At 39.6% G+C, this 26389-nt stretch overlaps 7 protein-coding genes and 1 pseudogene across 8 annotated transcripts; 4 read left to right on the top strand and 4 right to left on the bottom strand.

Annotated features, from left to right (window-relative positions):
* Window positions 1-856: 856 nt before the first annotated feature.
* Window positions 857-14331, bottom strand: LOC130696743 (succinate--CoA ligase [ADP-forming] subunit beta, mitochondrial-like). 2 transcript variants are annotated; one of them, XM_059495291.1, is made up of 8 exons: window positions 14248-14331; window positions 2393-2667; window positions 2175-2337; window positions 2017-2119; window positions 1796-1957; window positions 1590-1733; window positions 1249-1529; window positions 857-1176 (listed from the first exon to the last, which is right to left on the bottom strand). In XM_059495291.1, the coding sequence occupies exons 1-8, from the start codon at window positions 14305-14307 to the stop codon at window positions 1012-1014; spliced, it is 1353 nt and encodes a 450-aa protein (XP_059351274.1). In that variant the 5' UTR covers window positions 14308-14331; the 3' UTR covers window positions 857-1011. The 2 variants fall into 2 exon arrangements, with proteins under 2 accessions (XP_059351274.1, XP_057375828.1); XM_057519845.1 differs by lacking the exon at window positions 14248-14331 and adding an exon at window positions 2820-2978.
* On the bottom strand, window positions 10566-11395 carry LOC130696704 (endocuticle structural glycoprotein SgAbd-3-like; annotated as a pseudogene).
* Window positions 11938-12823, top strand: LOC130696699 (endocuticle structural glycoprotein SgAbd-1-like). Its single transcript, XM_057519793.1, has 3 exons — window positions 11938-12047; window positions 12124-12353; window positions 12438-12823. Exons 1-3 carry the CDS (start codon window positions 12039-12041, stop codon window positions 12733-12735), a joined length of 537 nt encoding a protein of 178 aa, XP_057375776.1. The 5' UTR covers window positions 11938-12038; the 3' UTR covers window positions 12736-12823.
* Window positions 14332-15864: 1533 nt separating the features above from the next.
* Window positions 15865-16740, bottom strand: LOC130696698 (endocuticle structural glycoprotein SgAbd-3-like). Its single transcript, XM_057519792.1, has 3 exons — window positions 16684-16740; window positions 16359-16606; window positions 15865-16275 (listed from the first exon to the last, which is right to left on the bottom strand). Exons 1-3 carry the CDS (start codon window positions 16738-16740, stop codon window positions 15954-15956), a joined length of 627 nt encoding a protein of 208 aa, XP_057375775.1. The 3' UTR covers window positions 15865-15953.
* Window positions 16741-17234: 494 nt separating this feature from the next.
* Window positions 17235-18120, top strand: LOC130696706 (endocuticle structural glycoprotein SgAbd-1-like). Its single transcript, XM_057519799.1, has 3 exons — window positions 17235-17344; window positions 17421-17650; window positions 17735-18120. The coding sequence occupies exons 1-3, from the start codon at window positions 17336-17338 to the stop codon at window positions 18030-18032; spliced, it is 537 nt and encodes a 178-aa protein (XP_057375782.1). The 5' UTR covers window positions 17235-17335; the 3' UTR covers window positions 18033-18120.
* A 3034-nt stretch (window positions 18121-21154) lies between these two features.
* On the bottom strand, window positions 21155-22030 carry LOC130696146 (endocuticle structural glycoprotein SgAbd-3-like). Its single transcript, XM_057519222.1, has 3 exons — window positions 21974-22030; window positions 21649-21896; window positions 21155-21565 (listed from the first exon to the last, which is right to left on the bottom strand). Exons 1-3 carry the CDS (start codon window positions 22028-22030, stop codon window positions 21244-21246), a joined length of 627 nt encoding a protein of 208 aa, XP_057375205.1. The 3' UTR covers window positions 21155-21243.
* Window positions 22031-22524: 494 nt separating this feature from the next.
* LOC130696147 (endocuticle structural glycoprotein SgAbd-1-like) lies at window positions 22525-23410 on the top strand. Its single transcript, XM_057519224.1, has 3 exons — window positions 22525-22634; window positions 22711-22940; window positions 23025-23410. The coding sequence occupies exons 1-3, from the start codon at window positions 22626-22628 to the stop codon at window positions 23320-23322; spliced, it is 537 nt and encodes a 178-aa protein (XP_057375207.1). The 5' UTR covers window positions 22525-22625; the 3' UTR covers window positions 23323-23410.
* Window positions 23411-25471: 2061 nt separating this feature from the next.
* On the top strand, window positions 25472-26330 carry LOC130696149 (large ribosomal subunit protein eL31-like). Its single transcript, XM_057519226.2, has 3 exons — window positions 25472-25587; window positions 25830-26053; window positions 26123-26330. The coding sequence occupies exons 2-3, from the start codon at window positions 25830-25832 to the stop codon at window positions 26271-26273; spliced, it is 375 nt and encodes a 124-aa protein (XP_057375209.1). The 5' UTR covers window positions 25472-25587; the 3' UTR covers window positions 26274-26330.
* The last annotated feature ends 59 nt before the right edge of the window (window positions 26331-26389 follow it).

The following is a 26389-nucleotide window of genomic DNA, read 5'->3' as shown; positions in this document are numbered from 1 at the left end:
CAACACGGAAGACCCGGAACCTTCTTAAAAAAAGAGGTCTCTCTTTAAAAAATAGTTTTTACTGACTTACCAAACTGGTACGAAATCTGAAAAAATAAAAAATCTATACAGTAAACTAACAAAACACATTTAATAAGTCTCGCGCACGTACCTTCTAGCAGTAAGCCGGGTCTCAGATAATCGGGTTCGATTCGTCAGCTGCGTATAACTAAACGGCGGCTTGGTCTCCAGGAACCGTCTTTAATTGATCAACACTATTTGGCTTGAAAGGTGTAGAACCATAATGGACTGTGTCAATAGCACGAAGTGATATTTTCCAGGGTACGAGTCCATCCCACGTGAACTTTTGAAGGAGGAACGCTCAGCGTGGCGTTGCCCACATCGAACTGATTCATGCAATGTGTACAAGATTTTCCTAATATGTTTGCTCGGAAACATGTTTGATAAAGAAATAAAAAAGTTACAGTTATAAATAACTAAGGTTTATTGACTCACCTTTTATAACCAATAAACATTCCTACATAAGTCTTTAAAAACAGGTTCTATTAGAAATGCTGTGGACATTACGCCGAGTCAGTTATGTTCCGCCAATTAGGCGTATCACCGCAACATTTGTATAGGCCATTCTGCCATTCCACTTCCGCCGAGTAGGAACATCCTAAACTCGATTGAAATTTGCATTCCAAGGGAGATGACGATCCCCACTATCGACATGTTTAATATGCACCGCACTATTGCCTATGTATTTAACAGACATAATTTTCAAAAGGAACAGCTAACAGTGAATACAAAATAAAATGTAAGATGTTATTTTTTTTTTCCTTCTACGTGAAATACTTGGTTTCCGAAGAAACAACAGCATCATTTTCCTGTACTGGAAGCTGTATTCCAAGTTAATCGATGTCAAACAACAGTACTTTAATTTACATACATGATCACTCGCCTCACGGGAGCAATGAGAGCAACAGTATAATTCATTCTACCGGATGACCTAGTTGGATCCCATAATGTTTAGATAGGGATTTCAAAATTGACATCTAGTCTTGCTGCTTTTGCTAGGGAAACAATGCTGGATAGTTTGACAGCCAACCTTGCTGCTTCATCAAGATTGTCACAGGGCAAGATCTTTAGTCCAGAATTTGCAATTAAAACCTTGGCTTCATCAACATTTGTGCCCTAGAGGAAAAGCAACACACAAACCACGAATTAACCTTGCCAAACTGTTAATCATCGAAATAATAGCCATACCTGCAGCCGACAAATGATTGGCGTCTTAAGATTTAACTCGTTGGCGGCAATTATGATACCTTCTGCGATTACATCACAGCGCATGATTCCTCCGAAAATGTTGACTAAGATTGCATGAACTTTGGGGTCTGCCGTAATGATTTTAAAAGCTTCTTTAACTTGGGCCGATGTCGCGCCACCTCCGACATCAAGAAAATTGGCCGGCTCTCCACCGTGCAATTTGATAATGTCCATAGTAGCCATAGCAAGCCCAGCGCCGTTTACAAGACAAGCAATGTCACCTACAAGAAAAAAGAATGTTAACCTATGCATCAATCTGTTACAAACGATTTTTCGAATACCGTCGAGAGCAATATAATTAAGGTTAAACTTAGCAGCTTCAACCTCCTGTGGATTTTCCTGGGTCCAATCCCGGTAAGAGAAAACTTTTGACTGTCTGAAATCCGCATTATCGTCAAAGCGCATCTTAGCGTCCAAGCACATCACTGACAAAAATACTTAAAGTTACCAACTATCTGACCACATAAAACAATATTTCAGATTTTACGTTTTCCGTTTTGGTCCTCAGCTAAAGGATTGATTTCAATCATCGTAGCATCGTATTTGATGAATAAGTTATACAGTTTAATAAACATATCCGCAGCTTCCTCCCGTTTGGAATTCAGACCCAATTTATCAGCCACTAAGAGGGCCTGCTCTTTGGTAAGTCCTAAAAAAATAATATGTCTTGCAATGTCTCCTTAGTTCTACATACAAGCAACAAAAAACCTTTAATTATGTCAACTGGTTCAGTGATAATAGCTTCAGGATTTTCATGGGCCACTTCTTCAATATTCATCCCACCATGTGTGGATGCAATGAGTACTGGCCCCTGTGAAAGAAATATTTCATAAGAGCAACCTCACTAGACCTTAAGATATACCTACACCATAAGCACGTTCCAGCATGATAGTGAAATAGTATTCTCGTCTCTGATACTTCCGTTCAGTAACCATTACAGAGTTGCAAATCCTACCCTTCTCGCCAGTTTGCTTGGTAATGAGCAGGTCACCAAGCATTTTTGAAGCTATATCTCCTGCTTCTTCAGGCCTGAATAAATTTTCATTGATTAAAATGATTGCAAAGATGTAAAGATCATACTTACGAGAATACAGTTTTGACTCCACCTTTAAGACCACCTTTAAAATACCCTTTTCCTCTTCCACCTGTCAATACTTGGGCTTTAACTACCATGTCAAGGCAATCAAGCTCTTCAACTATCTTCTGGGCCTCCTCTTTGGATGTTGCTACCCCAAATTTTGGTACTGCAATTCCTTCTTGTTGAAGCAGGGTATAGCTGACATATTCATGAACATTTAGGTGTCGTCGTTGTTCGAATGGCGATGATGCTTTAGCATACGCAGTGGTAGCACGCAAGATCTTAAAAGATATCAGTACAATGAAGTTAGCTCTTTTTTCCTTTTACAGTCGCTTCACCAAGGAAGCTTGTACAAGGAAACTATATCTCCTAATTATTGGTTTCCAAACCCTAAGTATTTCGATATAGCGTTAAAACAATGATAAAGCAGTACCCGTCCGGATTGTAAAGACTTTTCCGCAGCAACGGCGAATCTTTGCAAAAGTGTAGCCATTTTTCTAGTCGTTTTTCCTATCTGATGGTAGACGACACACACCTATGGATTCGTGATGCTAAACAGTGGATAAACAGCTGTTTGCCAGGCCTGGAGCCGCTATTTTTACGCAGGTCTCCTCTAGTTCAACCGCCAGAGCCTCAAATCAGCTGACTAATTTGTAGATTGTAGCATCAAACGCGGGTGAATTGGTTGATGGCAACAGTTGAAGAATCCTTTCAAACTACTAGACAAGTCAGTCAGACAGGTCAGTTTTTGCCTGGTGCTCACAACCATCAGTCTCTCTACATAACAACTTAAACATAAATCTGAATTTTAAAGAATATGACTGTCAACCCAGATTATCTATTTTCGTGTAACATTACTATGCATTTTAAGAGACATGAAGAACCATCAACGTTTACTTTTCACAGTCCAACGTTAAGAAGAATATTATTGTTCAACTCATAGCTGAAAAGTTTTAATAATCCTGTACAACTGTAAATAAGATGGAATATGTGCTACACTTTATCAACAATCTAGGCAAGATGGTTGAAAAGCAACGATAGAAGCAATGAAAGCTGTCTGAAAAGCAACGATAGAATACATGATTTTATGTATCCATAATAGGACTTGGCATCCTGTTACATAAGACTTGACTTGCTACAGGAATATTCTAGTGTTATACACGTTAAATGTGTTTTTATTCGTGTTTTTATTATATTTGTTTCTATCAATCAGGAAATTTGAGCGTCGACGCTTACGTAACTCTAAAATACACTGTTGGCCGTTACCTGACAACTCACTAGTCACAGTACTTTCCGAAGGATCGCTATGTATACTCTCATACTCGGCAATAGTTTGACGAAACTGAGCCCAGCTGCGAGTTGTTAAAATAGAATAACAGACCCTTCCTAGTTTGGCTGTTCCTGAATATTTGAAAATACGCGAGATATTAAAATATCAATATTCTAATTGTACTAAGTAAATCTAAATGTTAACAACTACAACAGCTAATAGTGGATCAGCTAATGGTGGTCTCATAAGTTATAGTATACCGGTTCCAAACAAACGCTGGGTGTCTGCTTTAGTTGCGCCACATCGGGCTTCTGCATCTCGTCCCTTTGACACTAAGACCAAATTTTAAAAAAGGAAATTAATATTTGTTCTGTTGTAAGAAAGAAAGTTAAGCCAAGAGTTCGTTTAGTACTCGTTTACCTGAACCAGTGAAAGAAGCCGCGGTTCGAACTCACCAAAACTATATCCTTTAATATCGTCTTGCGCGGGATGACCGTATCTAAAGAATACATATTTTTATTATGAAAATGAACTATTAAAATGAGAAAACGAAGGATACGCACATCTTTAGTAAGCATTGCTCATTTCGCATGTTTCCTGATTAGTTACGTTGCCGAGCATTTCAAATCAGCCTCCCTTCGCTAGTTCCTACTACAATCATTGCTTCGTACATTTCCCGCGCCATGAATTTCGCCTTCGGAAAGCAAAAAGCAACCATTAGATCTCCAAACGAACAACTCAAGTCGGTGTTTAGTTAGATCGAAAAGCAAAGAAAAATACTTACTAGGATGAGGTTGTTGGCACTTCCTCCATGGCAAATGCATTGCGCCATAACGTCTCTACCTGTTGCTAGCTTGTTCATTTTCAACACATTTAATTCACCAAACAGCTAAAGATGTAACTAGAATCAAATTTGAATGCAGATGAAAATGAACTTAAACTATACTCACGAGAGGCGATCCTTTTGGGTATAATGTAACGTTCCAGGCGAGCAACTGGTGAAGTGTCAACTATCAGCGATATTAAACTTTCTACCTTCATGCTCAACTGCATTTATGCCCACGAAACGGGAAAGCAACTGATGGGAAAACGGCCATAATTTACGCCAGAGGCGTGTTGCAGCATTTTTTCTTCTTCTGGTTGAAAAACCATACCCTCATCTAGATAAAAGGTGGATCTTGTAGACTATGTTGCCTTGCAGACAATGTAATGAGAATCGAGAACGTGCTATGTGTTCACCTTTGCCTTTAAAAAAAAAAAAAAAAAAAAAAAGGTATTCAATGTTTTCCTAGATGGGAAGCAAGTTTTGCATTGTTACTATTACCTAAAGACAAAGTGATGCATTAATAATGAACTTATCAACAAATTTTTTAATTTAGCAAGGCAAAGAAAGCCTAACCAATAAGTACCTAACTTCTATGCCCAAAAATTGCTTTTCCAACAGGACTTCTTTTCGTTCATCTACTGGATGAATATTAGGATCAATGACAGAGTGGAAAAAGGGAGAAAATTGACTAAGCATCAGGCAGGAAAGATAGAAGAATTTTAATGCTAAATTTACTTACCTTGCCAATACTCAATTTTCATGGATGTCCTTTAATACACGGTAAAAAGCTTATTGTGGGAACAATTCAGTTTAAAAAATATCCTATGAAAACACAGACAATTTAAAGCCTGCCATGCTTACTTTGATATTTTGTTTAACTACTACAATGTTTATTCACCTCTGACATGCAGGACAAAAAACCTCTAGGAGTCCAGGTCATCCTGAAGTCTTTTTTACTAGCTTCTATAACTAGAGCTAACCAAGATCCACATGTGGTGTTTAAAATACATCTGCTGATTAATTTCAAGGAAACAACCTTTGTAGGTATCAATAATTAAAAGACTGCTGTGCTTATTCTACTATTTTGTCTAACTATAATAGTATTTAAGTTACCTTTGAGATGTAGGATAAAAAATTCCAGGTCCGGTTGAACTGTTTTTCATTAGTTTACATTCCTGAGGCTAGCCTGGATCTATATTTAGTGTTTAAAGTGCATCTGAAAGTTTCAACACTTTAGAGAAAGTTCAATACATGATGAAATTATGACAAACCATACGTTGGTATAATGACGATTGACAGCAACAGTTGATGAGTATTACTGAAGATATGGATGAAGTTGGGGTGAACGGTGAACTTGAGCGCATTCACCCAATATTTTAAAACTATAAAAAACACTACGGTTTCGTAAGTTTCAGCTTTTAAACGAAGAAACATCTTATTTCGAAAACTGATAAACCTTCCTACACAACGAGAACGATCATCTGCAATGAGCCGAATTCCGCACAGTGACGCCTAATCGCCTTATGACGGTATAGCAAGCAAAGTTTACTTTTACTATTTTCGCACGTTTAAATTAAAGCAATCAATTTTGTTTTTGTTGAAACATGTTTTTTAAAATGCGAATTTTTAAAAACTGATAGCATGTTTAGTTCAAAATCAATAAAATACACGTGAAAAGTCCGAAAATGGAGAATGCAAGCTTTCGAAATGGCTTTCGTTCTGGCTGCAACTACATAGCTGCAGGTTTGATTCCGCAAAAATATCTGCATTTACAGAAATTCCTAGCGATTTCAAGCGATTTCAAGTGAATTCAAGTGATTTCAGTGATTCCACGTGATTCCAAGTGATTCTTTTCGAAAATGCCTTTTTTCACTGTGTTACCATGTCTCATTTACCAGTGGCATTCCATTTTTTCAGCAACTTCTGAAAAAGCTGTCGCCGAATTGGCCCCTGTGGCGATTACTAATGCAGCGAGTGGCTCGCAAGATCAATCTCAAGACCCGATTGTTCTCCCTGCTGAGAACCACGCATTGGACTGTGTCGTCGAACCAGTGCCAAAGTCGGAAGATGATTGCGGAATTGAAAAGAAGTGCAACGAAAGAGAGCTGAAGGCTCAGCATGCTGACCTGATGGAAGAGAAGGATGTGGCTCTTTCGGCTAACAAACAGCTGTTAGAAATCATCGACAGGATGAAATTGGAAGCCACGGAAGCCAGCGCTGCGCGTGACGAACTCACCAGGCAAAACATCGAGTTGCGAGACGAGTTACTGAAGAAGGACAGCGATCTGCAGCGGGCTGAGCAAAAAATGAAAGACATCGTCTTTTCTAAGCACCAAGGTCTAAACAAGGTTGGTCTAATGCAGAAGGAAATCCGGAACCTCAAGATTCGTCGAGTGAGTTATGAAGAACGTATGTCTCGCCTGGAAAAGGAATTGGCTGATAAGGAGAATCAACGCAAAGTAGAACAAGTTCACCAACAAGCTAAGATGGAGCATACGATGGCGCTACATGCCAAACAGCTGAACAACATTGAGTCGGAGAACAAGGTTCTCGTACAAAGGATGGTAAAGGAACACCAGCTCGACGTGGACGAACAACGTATCCATTACGTATCCGCAATGGCAGGGTTGCGCAACCAACTTGAGAAGGAACATGAAGCGCGTCTGCATTCGGCATTACAGGAGGCGAAAGCCCAATACGCGGCTAAGTATTCCGAGGTTTCTTACAAGTTTCAAATGCAAGTGCGAGGCTTTCGCAACAACGCCGATTCAGCGCGCATGAAGGCTGAACAACTAGCCACGAATCTGGAAGAGTGTAAGAAGAAATTTTCAGAGATGGAGACAGCAAACCGCCTTCTGAAAGAGGCGCTGCACGAACAAAAAGCGACCTCAGATGCTCATTTCGATGAACTTATCGCCAACCACGAAACCATTGGCCGAATGCGCAACTTTCACGCAAAATTGCTCGAAAATCGTGATAGGCATATCGAGCAATTGCAACGAAGTATCGAAGAATTGGAGAAACGCGCTGACAAGGATGTAGAAGTAGTCGGACCGGATTACTACAAACTCTTGGGAGTCGAGCGTAACGCTGGAACGAGCGAGGTTAAGTCGGCATATTATGCAAAATCACGAATCCATCATCCCGACAAGCATCGAGGCTCGCCCGACCAGAAAAAGCATGAAGCTATTTTCAAAACTATTAAATATGGATACGAAGTCATATCCAATAGCCATTCGCGGCGCAAATATGATAAATGGCTCGACATGACATCAGTTCGACTGGCCCATCAAGCGCAGTATTGTTAACGGATTTCGAGCTCTCCGATAACAACCCGATGTATAGCTTAACCTTGCACACAAAAACACCTCACAACTTTTTTAAAACCCTTTGGCTTGACTTTTAAGTCACGAGTAATAACGTAAAGCGCCGTGCCTGTGACTGCCCAGTCAGCGTCCATGTGAGTCTTGGGAACGATGTTTCGTCATCTTCCCTCGACTCTGGGATGTTCTGGCATCGGGTAATTACATGCACCCGTGTAGTTCTGTCTGCACGGGAATTTACGTTACTACATTGAAATTCCACCCTTGCCTCTTCGTCGAAGATGGAAACCAAAATTCAAGTGTGCAAGATTGCCTTCATACCATCCTTAACTACGACCGGCTATAAAAGGATCTGATCGAGCGGCTTTATCTTACCCCGGTCAAACAAACATGACGACAACAACATGTCAAAGGTAAACAAAAGTGGTTTGACTTTTATGTCACGAGTAATAAAGGGGAATCGTCATGTGTGTGTGGCTGCCCGGTAACCATCGAAGTGAGTCTTGGGAATAATGATTTATCATTATTTCGCGACTCTGTGATTCTCTAACATCCAGTAATCACACATATCCGTGTATTCCTATCTACATTGGAATTTGCTTTATAACTTTGAATATACCACCCTCTCCTTTTCCTTGAGAACCGAAACCAAACTACAAAATCTGCTAGGAATTCGTCAAACCACCCTTGGCTGCTTACAAACAGTTCCTGTGTGAGCGGCTTTATCGGATCTCGGTTGGTGCTTACCTATAAACGGTGGTTCTGATCAGAGCCATGAATCTCCTTGCCCAAAAATGCTAGTCAAAAAACGATGCTTAGCAAAGGATGACAATCGTTCAAACAAGAGCGGTTGCTATTCGTTCCCCACCGCACAAATAGCTAAGCTACATCTTTAATATACGTCCGTTTTGTATTCTGTGACATCCCAAGCTCATTTTGCCTTCTGTCATACAAATCCGAGATAGATTACTGTTTTGTGTTTCCTCTCTGATATTCGAATTTAAGCCGAAATGAAAAATACATTTCAGTTTCAATTTAATAACGAGTTTCTTTAATTAATTAATTTGTTTAATATTACCTATTTAAGTTGGAAAAAAGAGCAATTGATGAGTAAACCAAAAATCCGCATGAATTAAAAGAAATTAATATAAAAAGTGAAATTTGGAAGTAACCATGCATTGATCAAAGTTACATTGATTCGGACATTACAATAAAGCACGTTTACTCTTCTTTATCCAGAAGATCCAATATTTCTAACATTTGCCGAACGTCTTTTTGCTCCAAAATCAGATTTCCCGTTTCCTGCCGCCCTATTAACCAGAAAACAGGGAGAACAAGGAGTAATCCCTTTTGGAAGAGACATTAAAAAAATTCTTTTAGCATTACGATACAAAAACGGCATTATTTTTTTAATACAAAAAATTCGCGCAACATATACCTAAGTCAGACTGGTCAGTTTTTGCCTGGTGCTTACAACCATCAGTCTCTCTACATAACAACTTATATATAAATCTAAATTTTAAAAAATGACTGTCAACCCAGATTATCTATGTTCATGTTTACTATGCATTTTAATAGACCTGAAGAGCCATCAACGTTTACTTTTCACAGTCCAACGTTAAAACAAATATTATTATTCAGCTCATAGCTGAAAAGTTTTAATAATCCTGTACAACTGTAAACAAGATGGAATATGTGCTACACTTTATCAACAATCTAGGCAAGATGGTTGAAAAGCAATGATAGAATACATGATTTTATGTATCCATAATAGGACTTGGCATCCTGTCACATGAGACTTGGCTTGCTACAGGAAGATTCTAGCGTTATACACGTTAAATGTGTTTTTATTCGTATTTTTATTTTATTTGTTTCTATCACTCAGGAAATTAGAGCGTCGACGCTTACGTAGCTCTAAAATACACTGTTGGCCGTTACCTGACAACTCGCTAGTCACAGTACTTTCCAAAGAATGGCCATGTATACTCTCATACTTGGCAATAGTTTGACGAAACTGAGCCCAGCTGCGAGTTGTTAAAATAGAATAACAGACCCTTCCTAGTTTGGCTGTTCCTGAATATTTGAAAATACGTGAGGCATTAAAAATATCAATATTATAATTTTACTAAGTAAATCTAAATGTTAACAACTACAACAGCTAATAGTGGATCAGCTAATGGTGGTCTCATAAGTTATAGTATACCGGTTTCAAACAAACGTTGGGTGTCTGCTTTAGTTGCGTCACATCGGGCTTCTGCATCTCGTCCCTTTGACACTACGATCAAATTTTAAAAAAGGAAATTAATAGTTCTGTTGTAAGAAAGAAAGTTAAGCCAAGAGTTCGTTTAGTACTCGTTTACCTGAACCAGTGAAAGAAGCAGCGGTTCGAAGTCACCAAAAGTATATCCTTTAATATCGTCTTGCGAGGGGTGACCGTATACTAAAGAATACATATTTTTATTATCAAAACGAACTATTAAAACGAGAAAACGACGGATACGCACATCTTTAGTAAGCAGCGCTCATTTTGCGTGTTTCCTGATTAGTTACGTTGCCGAGCATTTCAAATCAGCCTCCCTTCGTTAGTTAGTACTTCCAATCTTAGCCAGTTATTGTTGCGGAAGATTGCAGACGTGGAAACTATTATACTTGATGGAACATTCGACACTGTAAATGGATAATGAACAGACTTACGGATAGTTCTACGCGTTCATGGAAACTTATTATAATCCGCTATACAATTAAATGTTTAAAAAAGTGTTCAGGCTCCATCCGTTTTATTTGAAAATCAATAATTTAGTCCCTAATAGTTCGCATCAGTCAGATATCACTAACGAAATGCTAATGTTTTAATAGCCGAGTCCAGTGCGCGCATAAGGGAGAGCAGGGGCAACTGGGAGTTCATATTCGTGGACAGGAGCAACTGGGAGCTCGTAGACGTGGACGGGAGCGACGGGCAAGTGCTCACCTTTGGGCTGGAATCCAGCATCATCAGCAGTCCACGTCAAAGTGAATTTTTGTCCTTCAGGAGAAACCCAGTAAGAGGATCCCTTGTTGGTGTTGCCTAGGACTTCACCGTACGATTCTTTTCCGTAAGAGTCGTAAGTGACTCCTTGCATCTTCTTCTGGACCTGGGACTCTTCACGAGTTGCGTAGTCAGACTGAGCATAGCTATGGATAAAGCGAATTTAATTTTTTTATATGAATATTTTAAAATCATATGTTCCTGAATAAGAGACATGATATGTGCTAACCTCCACTGGCTGCTGCCATCAATGTTGCGCTCGTCAGATTGGCTGGTGATGGTGATATCAACGTATTTATTATCCTTGTTGTAGCTGGGAGTAGGGTAGGCTGGTTCGGGATAGGCTGGTGTAGGGTAGCTAGGAGTAGGGTACTTTGGTGCTAGGTAGCTTGGGGTAGTATAGCTGGGAGCTTGGTATTCCGGCTTATAACTGGAAGGCGCGCTGCGGCAGCAACAGCCAAAACAACGGCGATGATAAACTATATGAAAAGAAATCGAAATTTTTCAATAAGCGATGAAACCGTAAGTCGACAAAATCAAAAGAAATGCCGTTTACAAGTTCCATGTTGGGTACTCTTGATGAACTGAACAACTGATGTCTTCGAATCACCATCCAACGGGCTTATGTAGCCGGCATAACAGGGCGTGTTACTTCTGTTTCATTTATTGACCTACTTTTAAAAACGATGTTCACCGTCCTTTGGTGGTTAACTTTTCTGGTTAGCATTCCTGACCATGGCCCTTGCAACGCAGTGATTGTATGCGAAAAATAGAATGCGATGTCCGCATGCTTGTGCTCATACTTCAACTGTTGCTAAATGAGTAGTTAACAATCCGCTAAGTTGCTCACTTTGAAGGAGTGGGAGGAAATAATTTCTCAGTTCCAACAAATTCAATGCTTATATAGAGTTTAGAGATAAGTTTAGAATATTGGGCTGCACTATTTAAATCTGAAAATGTAGACGGTCTGGCAGAGGGCTTTATCCCAAAGGAGAAAAACAATCTATAAAATGGTGAGTGCGAAAAGTGAGAGTGCAGAATGTTTCGTACAACGCCCAAATCTAAACTGCTTGAAGGAAAGCTAGTAGCCAAAACAACTAGGTCAACCGTAAGTTCGACTGCATGTTACTTAACATTCCCCTGGCTATAAAAGCCCAGGAATGGATACCCGAAACCATCAGTTGTTTACCAATCCAACCTAGCGCAACATGAAGCTGGTAAGGCATTTCATCCCTCAATTTTCCTAACCTGGAAAAAATAGGACTTTTAACAAATGACGGTATTTTCCGATAGTTCTTCGTCGTCGCATTTTTGGCTGTTGCTGCCGCCGTTCCATCCAGCTACAAACCGGAATACACTCCCAGCTATCCTGCCTCAAACTACCCTGCACCAAAGTACCCCGCACCAGCATATCCCGCACCAGCCTATCCTACTCCCAGCTATAACAAGGATAACAAATATGTTGATATCACCATCACCAGCCAATCTGACGAGCGCAACCTCGATGGCAGCAGTCAATGGAGGTTACTGCATTTCATGTCTTGTATTCACAAACATAGGGTTTAAAATATTCATATTTAAAAAAATTAAATTCTCTTTACCCATAGCTACGCACAATCTGACTACACAACTCGGGAAGAGTCTCAGGTCCAGAAGAAAATGCAAGGAGTCACGTACGACTCTTATGGAAAAGAATCGTACGGTGAAGTCCTAGGTAACACCAACAAGGGATCCTCTTACTGGGTTTCTCCTGAAGGGCAGAAATTCACTTTGACGTGGACTGCTGATGATGCTGGATTCCAGCCCAAAGGTGACCACTTGCCCGTTCCTCCCGTCCACGAATACGAACTTCCAGTCGCCCCTGTCCACATCCCTTTCAACGGTAAAGGCTACAAGATCTATTAAACTAATGATATCTCAGTGGAATAAATAATATAAGGCCCTGCTTTCGGTGTATAAACGTGTAAATATAACGCAGAGACTATCTGGCAAACTTGTTTGTTTGAAGCACATATTTAATATTGTTCTTCGTGAAATTGAGTTGTTGCGTCGATGTTGGGTGTTGATTAGTTGTGGGGGAATATTGTGAAACGATCGAAATGAATCCTGAATGACGTGAAGATGCAAAACCATGTTGAATATTGGGTGAAAACGGGGGGATGAGCGTTGAAGAAAGTGTCACATCCATTGACTAGACGTGGGCAGGTGCGACGGGCAAATGATCAATTTTTGGGCTGGAATGCAGCATCATCATCAGTCCACGTCAACGTGAATTTCTGGTCTTTAAGAGAATACATATTGTGTCCATGGGTAAATTGATTTCATCACGAGCATCGTGCAACACGGACTTGAGGATTTTATCTCGAATTCGAAGTAGCCTACATTTTTGGCTTCTAGCATTCTTCTTCTGTCCAAGATTGTATAGCTAGTGAAACATTATCAGGTTTAGGATGACCGTCGGCCCTGTCTAGCTCTCTTTGTCTTCTCAAGTCCGCATTACCCGTTTCACGAAAAGGAAATTATCATTTGCAGTAAGCAAAAGATATCCTACGACCAACGGAATGGCTAAACACGATCGACCAGTTTTGAAACACTTTTTTCCATATAAACGTTGTTCTTTCCCAAATGGAGGACAATTTGTTCCTGTTAATTCTATGTAGGTGGTAAAACTCGTTAATAACAACCTGGTGATCGTCCTAAATTTCAATACTGTCATCAAATTTAAATATTTATTTATTTTTATAGTTTTCATTTTTTTTTTTTTGTATTTTTCAGTCCATATTGACTTGACAGATTTTTCTAACCAAGTGTCACAATTGTTACTAATGTTAACAAAAAAATGTACCTGAATTTGGCCTCTGAGAACGGGTATTTTGTGATAAGCCAATAATTTCAACCCATTATATTCTATTTCGGGTTTTGAAAGCTCTTTCATCCATTTACAGCTATTAAGAAGTATGGGCCCTTTGAAAGTGCTTTACCTTTAGCACTCAATATATGGATATGGAACTCTGTTGATGAAGAACAATATTACATTATGGGATTTTATCAATGTTCAAAATTTGTAGTGCCTATTTGGAATTGTATTGGTACAGAAAATGTCCTAAGATGACAACTTTACCATTGACATCTAATCGGGAAGGGTGCGCAGAATAATTCGTCAAGGTTAAGCTATGCGCATGTTCTATTCCGTTTGTCAACTTACAGTGTAACCTACTTGATCATAGTAAGCCACCAAGAATATTTATATGCATTTCGCCTGTGTTGACGTTCTGAGTTCTTAACTTTTAAACCTTTTCCCTTTCGTCCTCCAGTATGGTCTCTTGTCAGCTTGTACATGGAAACTATATCTCCTAATTATTGGTTTCCTAACCCTGGGTATTTCGATATAGCGTTAAAACAATGATAAAGCAGTACCCGTCCGGATTGTAAAGGCTTTTCCGCAGCAATGGCGAATCTTTGCAAAAGTGTAGCCATTTTTCTAGTCGTTTTTCCTATCTGATGGTAGACGACACAAACCTATGGATTCGTGATGCTAAACAGTGGATAAACAGCTGTTTGCCAGGCCTGGAGCCGCTATTTTTACGCAGGTCTCCTCTTGTTCAACCGCCCGACGCCTCAAATCAGCTGACTAATTTGTGGATTGTAGTATCAAACGCGGGTGAATTGGTTGATGGCAACAGTTGAAGAATCCTTTTAAACTGCTAGACAAGTCAGTCAGACTGGTCAGTTTTTGCCTGGTGCTTACAACCATCAGTCTCTCTACATAACAACTTATATATAAATCTAAATTTTAAAAAATGACTGTCAACCCAGATTATCTATGTTCATGTTTACTATGCATTTTAATAGACCTGAAGAGCCATCAACGTTTACTTTTCACAGTCCAACGTTAAAACAAATATTATTATTCAGCTCATAGCTGAAAAGTTTTAATAATCCTGTACAACTGTAAACAAGATGGAATATGTGCTACACTTTATCAACAATCTAGGCAAGATGGTTGAAAAGCAATGATAGAATACATGATTTTATGTATCCATAATAGGACTTGGCATCCTGTCACATGAGACTTGGCTTGCTACAGGAAGATTCTAGCGTTATACACGTTAAATGTGTTTTTATTCGTATTTTTATTTTATTTGTTTCTATCACTCAGGAAATTAGAGCGTCGACGCTTACGTAGCTCTAAAATACACTGTTGGCCGTTACCTGACAACTCGCTAGTCACAGTACTTTCCAAAGAATGGCCATGTATACTCTCATACTTGGCAATAGTTTGACGAAACTGAGCCCAGCTGCGAGTTGTTAAAATAGAATAACAGACCCTTCCTAGTTTGGCTGTTCCTGAATATTTGAAAATACGTGAGGCATTAAAAATATCAATATTATAATTTTACTAAGTAAATCTAAATGTTAACAACTACAACAGCTAATAGTGGATCAGCTAATGGTGGTCTCATAAGTTATAGTATACCGGTTTCAAACAAACGTTGGGTGTCTGCTTTAGTTGCGTCACATCGGGCTTCTGCATCTCGTCCCTTTGACACTACGATCAAATTTTAAAAAAGGAAATTAATAGTTCTGTTGTAAGAAAGAAAGTTAAGCCAAGAGTTCGTTTAGTACTCGTTTACCTGAACCAGTGAAAGAAGCAGCGGTTCGAAGTCACCAAAAGTATATCCTTTAATATCGTCTTGCGAGGGGTGACCGTATACTAAAGAATACATATTTTTATTATCAAAACGAACTATTAAAACGAGAAAACGACGGATACGCACATCTTTAGTAAGCAGCGCTCATTTTGCGTGTTTCCTGATTAGTTACGTTGCCGAGCATTTCAAATCAGCCTCCCTTCGTTAGTTAGTACTTCCAATCTTAGCCAGTTATTGTTGCGGAAGATTGCAGACGTGGAAACTATTATACTTGATGGAACATTCGACACTGTAAATGGATAATGAACAGACTTACGGATAGTTCTACGCGTTCATGGAAACTTATTATAATCCGCTATACAATTAAATGTTTAAAAAAGTGTTCAGGCTCCATCCGTTTTATTTGAAAATCAATAATTTAGTCCCTAATAGTTCGCATCAGTCAGATATCACTAACGAAATGCTAATGTTTTAATAGCCGAGTCCAGTGCGCGCATAAGGGAGAGCAGGGGCAACTGGGAGTTCATATTCGTGGACAGGAGCAACTGGGAGCTCGTAGACGTGGACGGGAGCGACGGGCAAGTGCTCACCTTTGGGCTGGAATCCAGCATCATCAGCAGTCCACGTCAAAGTGAATTTTTGTCCTTCAGGAGAAACCCAGTAAGAGGATCCCTTGTTGGTGTTGCCTAGGACTTCACCGTACGATTCTTTTCCGTAAGAGTCGTAAGTGACTCCTTGCATCTTCTTCTGGACCTGGGACTCTTCACGAGTTGCGTAGTCAGACTGAGCATAGCTATGGATAAAGCGAATTTAATTTTTTTATATGAATATTTTAAAATCATATGTTCCTGAATAAGAGACATGATATGTGCTAACCTCCACTGGCTGCTGCCATCAATGTTGCGCTCGTCAGATTGGCTGGTGATGGTGATATCAACGTATTTATTATCCTTGTTGTAGCTGGGAGTAGGGTAGGCTGGTTCGGGGTAGGCTGGTGTAGGGTAGCTAGGAGTAGGGTACTTTGGTGCTAGGTAGCTTGGGGTAGTATAGCTGGGAGCTTGGTATTCCGGCTTATAACTGGAAGGCGCTGCGGCAGCAACAGCCAAAACAACGGCGATGATAAACTATATGAAAAGAAATCGAAATTTTTCAATAAGCGATGAAACCGTAAGTCGACAAAATCAAAAGAAATGCCGTTTACAAGTTCCATGTTGGGTACTCTTGATGAACTGAACAACTGATGTCTTCGAATCACCATCCAACGGGCTTATGTAGCCGGCATAACAGGGCGTGTTACTTCTGTTTCATTTATTGACCTACTTTTAAAAACGATGTTCACCGTCCTTTGGTGGTTAACTTTTCTGGTTAGCATTCCTGACCATGGCCCTTGCAACGCAGTGATTGTATGCGAAAAATAGAATGCGATGTCCGCATGCTTGTGCTCATACTTCAACTGTTGCTAAATGAGTAGTTAACAATCCGCTAAGTTGCTCACTTTGAAGGAGTGGGAGGAAATAATTTCTCAGTTCCAACAAATTCAATGCTTATATAGAGTTTAGAGATAAGTTTAGAATATTGGGCTGCACTATTTAAATCTGAAAATGTAGACGGTCTGGCAGAGGGCTTTATCCCAAAGGAGAAAAACAATCTATAAAATGGTGAGTGCGAAAAGTGAGAGTGCAGAATGTTTCGTACAACGCCCAAATCTAAACTGCTTGAAGGAAAGCTAGTAGCCAAAACAACTAGGTCAACCGTAAGTTCGACTGCATGTTACTTAACATTCCCCTGGCTATAAAAGCCCAGGAATGGATACCCGAAACCATCAGTTGTTTACCAATCCAACCTAGCGCAACATGAAGCTGGTAAGGCATTTCATCCCTCAATTTTCCTAACCTGGAAAAAATAGGACTTTTAACAAATGACGGTATTTTCCGATAGTTCTTCGTCGTCGCATTTTTGGCTGTTGCTGCCGCCGTTCCATCCAGCTACAAACCGGAATACACTCCCAGCTATCCTGCCTCAAACTACCCTGCACCAAAGTACCCCGCACCAGCATATCCCGCACCAGCCTATCCTACTCCCAGCTATAACAAGGATAACAAATATGTTGATATCACCATCACCAGCCAATCTGACGAGCGCAACCTCGATGGCAGCAGTCAATGGAGGTTACTGCATTTCATGTCTTGTATTCACAAACATAGGGTTTAAAATATTCATATTTAAAAAAATTAAATTCTCTTTACCCATAGCTACGCACAATCTGACTACACAACTCGGGAAGAGTCTCAGGTCCAGAAGAAAATGCAAGGAGTCACGTACGACTCTTATGGAAAAGAATCGTACGGTGAAGTCCTAGGTAACACCAACAAGGGATCCTCTTACTGGGTTTCTCCTGAAGGGCAGAAATTCACTTTGACGTGGACTGCTGATGATGCTGGATTCCAGCCCAAAGGTGACCACTTGCCCGTTCCTCCCGTCCACGAATACGAACTTCCAGTCGCCCCTGTCCACATCCCTTTCAACGGTAAAGGCTACAAGATCTATTAAACTAATGATATCTCAGTGGAATAAATAATATAAGGCCCTGCTTTCGGTGTATAAACGTGTAAATATAACGCAGAGACTATCTGGCAAACTTGTTTGTTTGAAGCACATATTTAATATTGTTCTTCGTGAAATTGAGTTGTTGCGTCGATGTTGGGTGTTGATTAGTTGTGGGGGAATATTGTGAAACGATCGAAATGAATCCTGAATGACGTGAAGATGCAAAACCATGTTGAATATTGGGTGAAAACGGGGGGATGAGCGTTGAAGAAAGTGTCACATCCATTGACTAGACGTGGGCAGGTGCGACGGGCAAATGATCAATTTTTGGGCTGGAATGCAGCATCATCATCAGTCCACGTCAACGTGAATTTCTGGTCTTTAAGAGAATACATATTGTGTCCATGGGTAAATTGATTTCATCACGAGCATCGTGCAACACGGACTTGAGGATTTTATCTCGAATTCGAAGTACATTTTTGGCTTCTAGCATTCTTCTTCTGTCCAAGATTGTATAGCTAGTGAAACATTATCAGGTTTAGGATGACCGTCGGCCCTGTCTAGCTCTCTTTGTCTTCTCAAGTCCGCATTACCCGTTTCACGAAAAGGAAATTATCATTTGCAGTAAGCAAAAGATATCCTACGACCAACGGAATGGCTAAACACGATCGACCAGTTTTGAAACACTTTTTTCCATATAAACGTTGTTCTTTCCCAAATGGAGGACAATTTGTTCCTGTTAATTCTATGTAGGTGGTAAAACTCGTTAATAACAACCTGGTGATCGTCCTAAATTTCAATACTGTCATCAAATTTAAATATTTATTTATTTTTATAGTTTTCAGTTTTTTTTTTTTTTGTATTTTTCAGTCCATATTGACTTGACAGATTTTTCTAACCAAGTGTCACAATTGTTACTAATGTTAACAAAAAAATGTACCTGAATTTGGCCTCTGAGAACGGGTATTTTGTGATAAGCCAATAATTTCAACCCATTATATTCTATTTCGGGTTTTGAAAGCTTTTTCATCCATTTACAGCTATTAAGAAGTATGGGCCCTTTGAAAGTGCTTTACCTTTAGCACTCAATATATGGATATGGAACTCTGTTGATGAAGAACAATATTACATTATGGGATTTTATCAATGTTCAAAATTTGTAGTGCCTATTTGGAATTGTATTGGTACAGAAAATGTCCTAAGATGACAACTTTACCATTGACATCTAATCGGGAAGGGTGCCAGAATAATTCGTCAAGGTTAAGCTATGCGCATGTTCTATTCCGTTTGTCAACTTACAGTGTAACCTACTTGATCATAGTAAGCCACCAAGAATATTTATATGCATTTCGCCTGTGTTGACGTTCTGAGTTCTTAACTTTTAAACCTTTTCCCTTTCGTCCTCCAGTATGGTCTCTTGTCAGCTTGTACATGGAAACTATATCTCCTAATTATTGGTTTCCTAACCCTGGGTATTTCGATATAGCGTTAAAACAATGATAAAGCAGTACCCGTCCGGATTGTAAAGGCTTTTCCGCAGCAATGGCGAATCTTTGCAAAAGTGTAGCCATTTTTCTAGTCGTTTTTCCTATCTGATGGTAGACGACACAAACCTATGGATTCGTGATGCTAAACAGTGGATAAACAGCTGTTTGCCAGGCCTGGAGCCGCTATTTTTACGCAGGTCTCCTCTTGTTCAACCGCCCGACGCCTCAAATCAGCTGACTAATTTGTGGATTGTAGTATCAAACGCGGGTGAATTGGTTGATGGCAACAGTTGAAGAATCCTTTTAAACTGCTAGACAAGTCAGTCAGACTGGTCAGTTTTTGCCTGGTGCTTACAACCATCAGTCTCTCTACATAACAACTTATATATAAATCTAAATTTTAAAAAATGACTGTCAACCCAGATTATCTATGTTCATGTTTACTATGCATTTTAATAGACCTGAAGAGCCATCAACGTTTACTTTTCACAGTCCAACGTTAAAACAAATATTATTATTCAGCTCATAGCTGAAAAGTTTTAATAATCCTGTACAACTGTAAACAAGATGGAATATGTGCTACACTTTATCAACAATCTAGGCAAGATGGTTGAAAAGCAATGATAGAATACATGATTTTATGTATCCATAATAGGACTTGGCATCCTGTCACATGAGACTTGGCTTGCTACAGGAAGATTCTAGCGTTATACACGTTAAATGTGTTTTTATTCGTATTTTTATTTTATTTGTTTATCATCAGGAAATTAGAGCGTCGACGCTTACGTAGCTCTAAAATACACTGTTGGCCGTTACCTGACAACTCGCTAGTCACAGTACTTTCCAAAGAATGGCCATGTATACTCTCATACTTGGCAATAGTTTGACGAAACTGAGCCCAGCTGCGAGTTGTTAAAATAGAATAACAGACCCTTCCTAGTTTGGCTGTTCCTGAATATTTGAAAATACGTGAGGCATTAAAAATATCAATATTATAATTTTACTAAGTAAATCTAAATGTTAACAACTACAACAGCTAATAGTGGATCAGCTAATGGTGGTCTCATAAGTTATAGTATACCGGTTTCAAACAAACGTTGGGTGTCTGCTTTAGTTGCGTCACATCGGGCTTCTGCATCTCGTCCCTTTGACACTACGATCAAATTTTAAAAAAGGAAATTAATAGTTCTGTTGTAAGAAAGAAAGTTAAGCCAAGAGTTCGTTTAGTACTCGTTTACCTGAACCAGTGAAAGAAGCAGCGGTTCGAAGTCACCAAAAGTATATCCTTTAATATCGTCTTGCGAGGGGTGACCGTATACTAAAGAATACATATTTTTATTATCAAAACGAACTATTAAAACGAGAAAACGACGGATACGCACATCTTTAGTAAGCAGCGCTCATTTTGCGTGTTTCCTGATTAGTTACGTTGCCGAGCATTTCAAATCAGCCTCCCTTCGTTAGTTAGTACTTCCAATCTTAGCCAGTTATTGTTGCGGAAGATTGCAGACGTGGAAACTATTATACTTGATGGAACATTCGACACTGTAAATGGATAATGAACAGACTTACGGATAGTTCTACGCGTTCATGGAAACTTATTATAATCCGCTATACAATTAAATGTTTAAAAAAGTGTTCAGGCTCCATCCGTTTTATTTGAAAATCAATAATTTAGTCCCTAATAGTTCGCATCAGTCAGATATCACTAACGAAATGCTAATGTTTTAATAGCCGAGTCCAGTGCGCGCATAAGGGAGAGCAGGGGCAACTGGGAGTTCATATTCGTGGACAGGAGCAACTGGGAGCTCGTAGACGTGGACGGGAGCGACGGGCAAGTGCTCACCTTTGGGCTGGAATCCAGCATCATCAGCAGTCCACGTCAAAGTGAATTTTTGTCCTTCAGGAGAAACCCAGTAAGAGGATCCCTTGTTGGTGTTGCCTAGGACTTCACCGTACGATTCTTTTCCGTAAGAGTCGTAAGTGACTCCTTGCATCTTCTTCTGGACCTGGGACTCTTCACGAGTTGCGTAGTCAGACTGAGCATAGCTATGGATAAAGCGAATTTAATTTTTTTATATGAATATTTTAAAATCATATGTTCCTGAATAAGAGACATGATATGTGCTAACCTCCACTGGCTGCTGCCATCAATGTTGCGCTCGTCAGATTGGCTGGTGATGGTGATATCAACGTATTTATTATCCTTGTTGTAGCTGGGAGTAGGGTAGGCTGGTTCGGGATAGGCTGGTGTAGGGTAGCTAGGAGTAGGGTACTTTGGTGCTAGGTAGCTTGGGGTAGTATAGCTGGGAGCTTGGTATTCCGGCTTATAACTGGAAGGCGCTGCGGCAGCAACAGCCAAAACAACGGCGATGATAAACTATATGAAAAGAAATCGAAATTTTTCAATAAGCGATGAAACCGTAAGTCGACAAAATCAAAAGAAATGCCGTTTACAAGTTCCATGTTGGGTACTCTTGATGAACTGAACAACTGATGTCTTCGAATCACCATCCAACGGGCTTATGTAGCCGGCATAACAGGGCGTGTTACTTCTGTTTCATTTATTGACCTACTTTTAAAAACGATGTTCACCGTCCTTTGGTGGTTAACTTTTCTGGTTAGCATTCCTGACCATGGCCCTTGCAACGCAGTGATTGTATGCGAAAAATAGAATGCGATGTCCGCATGCTTGTGCTCATACTTCAACTGTTGCTAAATGAGTAGTTAACAATCCGCTAAGTTGCTCACTTTGAAGGAGTGGGAGGAAATAATTTCTCAGTTCCAACAAATTCAATGCTTATATAGAGTTTAGAGATAAGTTTAGAATATTGGGCTGCACTATTTAAATCTGAAAATGTAGACGGTCTGGCAGAGGGCTTTATCCCAAAGGAGAAAAACAATCTATAAAATGGTGAGTGCGAAAAGTGAGAGTGCAGAATGTTTCGTACAACGCCCAAATCTAAACTGCTTGAAGGAAAGCTAGTAGCCAAAACAACTAGGTCAACCGTAAGTTCGACTGCATGTTACTTAACATTCCCCTGGCTATAAAAGCCCAGGAATGGATACCCGAAACCATCAGTTGTTTACCAATCCAACCTAGCGCAACATGAAGCTGGTAAGGCATTTCATCCCTCAATTTTCCTAACCTGGAAAAAATAGGACTTTTAACAAATGACGGTATTTTCCGATAGTTCTTCGTCGTCGCATTTTTGGCTGTTGCTGCCGCCGTTCCATCCAGCTACAAACCGGAATACACTCCCAGCTATCCTGCCTCAAACTACCCTGCACCAAAGTACCCCGCACCAGCATATCCCGCACCAGCCTATCCTACTCCCAGCTATAACAAGGATAACAAATATGTTGATATCACCATCACCAGCCAATCTGACGAGCGCAACCTCGATGGCAGCAGTCAATGGAGGTTACTGCATTTCATGTCTTGTATTCACAAACATAGGGTTTAAAATATTCATATTTAAAAAAATTAAATTCTCTTTACCCATAGCTACGCACAATCTGACTACACAACTCGGGAAGAGTCTCAGGTCCAGAAGAAAATGCAAGGAGTCACGTACGACTCTTATGGAAAAGAATCGTACGGTGAAGTCCTAGGTAACACCAACAAGGGATCCTCTTACTGGGTTTCTCCTGAAGGGCAGAAATTCACTTTGACGTGGACTGCTGATGATGCTGGATTCCAGCCCAAAGGTGACCACTTGCCCGTTCCTCCCGTCCACGAATACGAACTTCCAGTCGCCCCTGTCCACATCCCTTTCAACGGTAAAGGCTACAAGATCTATTAAACTAATGATATCTCAGTGGAATAAATAATATAAGGCCCTGCTTTCGGTGTATAAACGTGTAAATATAACGCAGAGACTATCTGGCAAACTTGTTTGTTTGAAGCACATATTTAATATTGTTCTTCGTGAAATTGAGTTGTTGCGTCGATGTTGGGTGTTGATTAGTTGTGGGGGAATATTGTGAAACGATCGAAATGAATCCTGAATGACGTGAAGATGCAAAACCATGTTGAATATTGGGTGAAAACGGGGGGATGAGCGTTGAAGAAAGTGTCACATCCATTGACTAGACGTGGGCAGGTGCGACGGGCAAATGATCAATTTTTGGGCTGGAATGCAGCATCATCATCAGTCCACGTCAACGTGAATTTCTGGTCTTTAAGAGAATACATATTGTGTCCATGGGTAAATTGATTTCATCACGAGCATCGTGCAACACGGACTTGAGGATTTTATCTCGAATTCGAAGTACATTTTTGGCTTCTAGCATTCTTCTTCTGTCCAAGATTGTATAGCTAGTGAAACATTATCAGGTTTAGGATGACCGTCGGCCCTGTCTAGCTCTCTTTGTCTTCTCAAGTCCGCATTACCCGTTTCACGAAAAGGAAATTATCATTTGCAGTAAGCAAAAGATATCCTACGACCAACGGAATGGCTAAACACGATCGACCAGTTTTGAAACACTTTTTTCCATATAAACGTTGTTCTTTCCCAAATGGAGGACAATTTGTTCCTGTTAATTCTATGTAGGTGGTAAAACTCGTTAATAACAACCTGGTGATCGTCCTAAATTTCAATACTGTCATCAAATTTAAATATTTATTTATTTTTATAGTTTTCATTTTTTTTTTTGTATTTTTCAGTCCATATTGACTTGACAGATTTTTCTAACCAAGTGTCACAATTGTTACTAATGTTAACAAAAAAATGTACCTGAATTTGGCCTCTGAGAACGGGTATTTTGTGATAAGCCAATAATTTCAACCCATTATATTCTATTTCGGGTTTTGAAAGCTTTTTCATCCATTTACAGCTATTAAGAAGTATGGGCCCTTTGAAAGTGCTTTACCTTTAGCACTCAATATATGGATATGGAACTCTGTTGATGAAGAACAATATTACATTATGGGATTTTATCAATGTTCAAAATTTGTACTATTTGGAATTGTATTGGTACAGAAAATGTCCTAAGATGACAACTTTACCATTGACATCTAAAATATTTATATGAATAATTCGCCTGTGTTGACGTTCTATTCCGTTTGTCAACTTTTTAACCTACTTGATCATAGTAAGCCTCCAAGAATATTTATATGCATTTCGCCTGTGTATATCGCGTACTTGGAATGTGGAACGGTATGGCGTGGAAATAATCGTGGAAGTAGAACGAATCTTCGTATGTGGAATTTGCGGGCGGGCAGGATGTACTCTAGATGTACCGTAGAAGGAAACCCAACGTGAAATATTTTACAAGTACAATAACAAAAATTCTCGTTTATTTATAATTTAGTTACTAATTAGTGCAAATGTAAAAATTTTACTAATTTTACCCGTGATTGTACGATTCAGTGCGGTTTACGATATCTAGAGTCATAGAGGGGGTTGTTTTTTGTGTTTCCCCTCTATGCCTCTGTGATGACTATCCGTACCATTCATTGATGTATTTCAAACAATAGTAAAATTCCCCGATTGCTTATTGGCATCCTATGGGCATCAGTTCAGATACATAAATGAATTCGAAGTTAAAAAAACTGGCCAAACCCTTTGAATGGTGGTAGGCGCTTTGTTTGTAAACAAGGTGTTTAAATAAAAGCTTTTACTTTATAGTGAATTGATAGTTTGATACAAGTCAGTCAACATTTTCTTTAGTTGTTCACTTAAATATTTATTTTTACTTAAAATTTAGCGGTACCATCAAATATTTATAATTTTTCCGAACATGTCTAGTTTTACTGGTGCCAAGTACGAATCTTATGATCGATTTTTTCAACAAAGCTTATTACTTGTATACAATTACAACAACTATATACATTTGAAGAATTATAATCAGTTGAAAAGTTGAGCACAAGCCACATCTTGGAGGATATTTCATTTATTGATTCCTAAAACAGTTCAATCAATTCCTCATTTTAAAGTTAAGGATGGACTTTCTGGAGGTTGTTTATTTGGACCTTCAGCGCCTTCTTCGCGTCTGACAACCTTGCTGTTCTTTCACTTAGGCCACTCCTCCTTCACTTGGGTCGCAGTCTACAGCTCGAAAGCAAAGTAAGTTGGATATTTTCTTATATATCCTTTCTCATCCTCGACTGGAATACTCTTTCGTTTAAAGTTTAATTTTATTTGTACAAGTAAGAAAATTCCCTACATTATGGTACCGTTTGTTGCTATTTTTGTGATTGTTGTCGATGTTTTGCCTTAGTGTTAGCTATCGCTACACACGGCCGGTCGAGCAAGGTTTCTGTCATTGTATACTTGTTTTAATCGTTTGTCTTTCACTAATTTTTCAGATGGCCAAGGAAAAGCGAGAGAAGACTCGTAAGTCTGCCATCAATGAGGTGGTGACAAGAGATTATACCGTCAATCTCCACAAACGGATTCATGGTATTAGCTTCAAGAGGCGCGCTCCTAGGGCCATCAAGGAACTGCGTAAGTTCGCTGAACAGGCCATGGGAACCCCAGACGTTCGTATTGAGACAAGACTCAACAAACACATCTGGTCTCAGGGTGTCAGGTAAGACATCCCTTTGAGTTTCATTGTTGTCGACCAAGGATGATTATAACAGCAGTTTGGTCTTTACAGGAGTGTCCCCTTCAGAGTCCGTGTTCGCCTGTCGCGTCGCCGTAACGAGGATGAAGATTCTCCCCACAAGCTGTACACCTTGGTCTCTTTCATCCCTGTTGCATCCTTCAAGGGACTTCAAACTGAGAACCAGGAAGTCTCTGAAGACTAAAACATCCAATGGCCTGATTCGTTGTATGACAAATGGAATACAATGTGTTGTGGTTAACATACTGTTTTATCAACTCAAAACATAAGCATTTGGTTTTCACTAAAAATAAGTAGTTC

The sequence above is a fragment of the Daphnia carinata genome, chromosome 5 (genome assembly GCF_022539665.2).
Source record: "Daphnia carinata strain CSIRO-1 chromosome 5, CSIRO_AGI_Dcar_HiC_V3, whole genome shotgun sequence".
Taxonomy (NCBI): Eukaryota; Metazoa; Arthropoda; class Branchiopoda; order Diplostraca; family Daphniidae; genus Daphnia; species Daphnia carinata.
This window is presented reverse-complemented; position numbering and strand designations above follow the sequence as displayed.

What these genes read in the sequence shown, in the direction of transcription:
- LOC130696698 (XM_057519792.1), bottom strand. Translation starts at nt 16,740, where the DNA reads ATGGTGATTCGAAGACATCAGTTGTTCAGTTCATCAAGAGTACCCAAC. An exon ending in GAGTACCCAACATGGAACTT is followed by an intron (nt 16,607 to 16,683) that starts GTAAACGGCATT and finishes CTTTTCATATAG; the next exon opens with TTTATCATCGCCGTTGTTTT. An exon ending in GATGGCAGCAGCCAGTGGAG is followed by an intron (nt 16,276 to 16,358) that starts GTTAGCACATAT and finishes CTTTATCCATAG; the next exon opens with CTATGCTCAGTCTGACTACG.
- LOC130696147 (XM_057519224.1), top strand. An exon ending in GATGGCAGCAGTCAATGGAG is followed by an intron (nt 22,941 to 23,024) that starts GTTACTGCATTT and finishes CTTTACCCATAG; the next exon opens with CTACGCACAATCTGACTACA.
- LOC130696146 (XM_057519222.1), bottom strand. Translation starts at nt 22,030, where the DNA reads ATGGTGATTCGAAGACATCAGTTGTTCAGTTCATCAAGAGTACCCAAC. An exon ending in GAGTACCCAACATGGAACTT is followed by an intron (nt 21,897 to 21,973) that starts GTAAACGGCATT and finishes CTTTTCATATAG; the next exon opens with TTTATCATCGCCGTTGTTTT. An exon ending in GATGGCAGCAGCCAGTGGAG is followed by an intron (nt 21,566 to 21,648) that starts GTTAGCACATAT and finishes CTTTATCCATAG; the next exon opens with CTATGCTCAGTCTGACTACG.
- LOC130696699 (XM_057519793.1), top strand. An exon ending in GATGGCAGCAGTCAATGGAG is followed by an intron (nt 12,354 to 12,437) that starts GTTACTGCATTT and finishes CTTTACCCATAG; the next exon opens with CTACGCACAATCTGACTACA.
- LOC130696149 (XM_057519226.2), top strand. Translation starts at nt 25,830, where the DNA reads ATGGCCAAGGAAAAGCGAGAGAAGACTCGTAAGTCTGCCATCAATGAG. An exon ending in ATCTGGTCTCAGGGTGTCAG is followed by an intron (nt 26,054 to 26,122) that starts GTAAGACATCCC and finishes TGGTCTTTACAG; the next exon opens with GAGTGTCCCCTTCAGAGTCC.
- LOC130696706 (XM_057519799.1), top strand. An exon ending in GATGGCAGCAGTCAATGGAG is followed by an intron (nt 17,651 to 17,734) that starts GTTACTGCATTT and finishes CTTTACCCATAG; the next exon opens with CTACGCACAATCTGACTACA.
- LOC130696743 (XM_059495291.1), bottom strand. Translation starts at nt 14,307, where the DNA reads ATGGCTACACTTTTGCAAAGATTCGCCATTGCTGCGGAAAAGCCTTTA. An exon ending in GGAGTCAAAACTGTATTCTC is followed by an intron (nt 2,338 to 2,392) that starts GTAAGTATGATC and finishes AAATTTATTCAG; the next exon opens with GCCTGAAGAAGCAGGAGATA. An exon ending in CAATCATTTGTCGGCTGCAG is followed by an intron (nt 1,177 to 1,248) that starts GTATGGCTATTA and finishes CTTTTCCTCTAG; the next exon opens with GGCACAAATGTTGATGAAGC.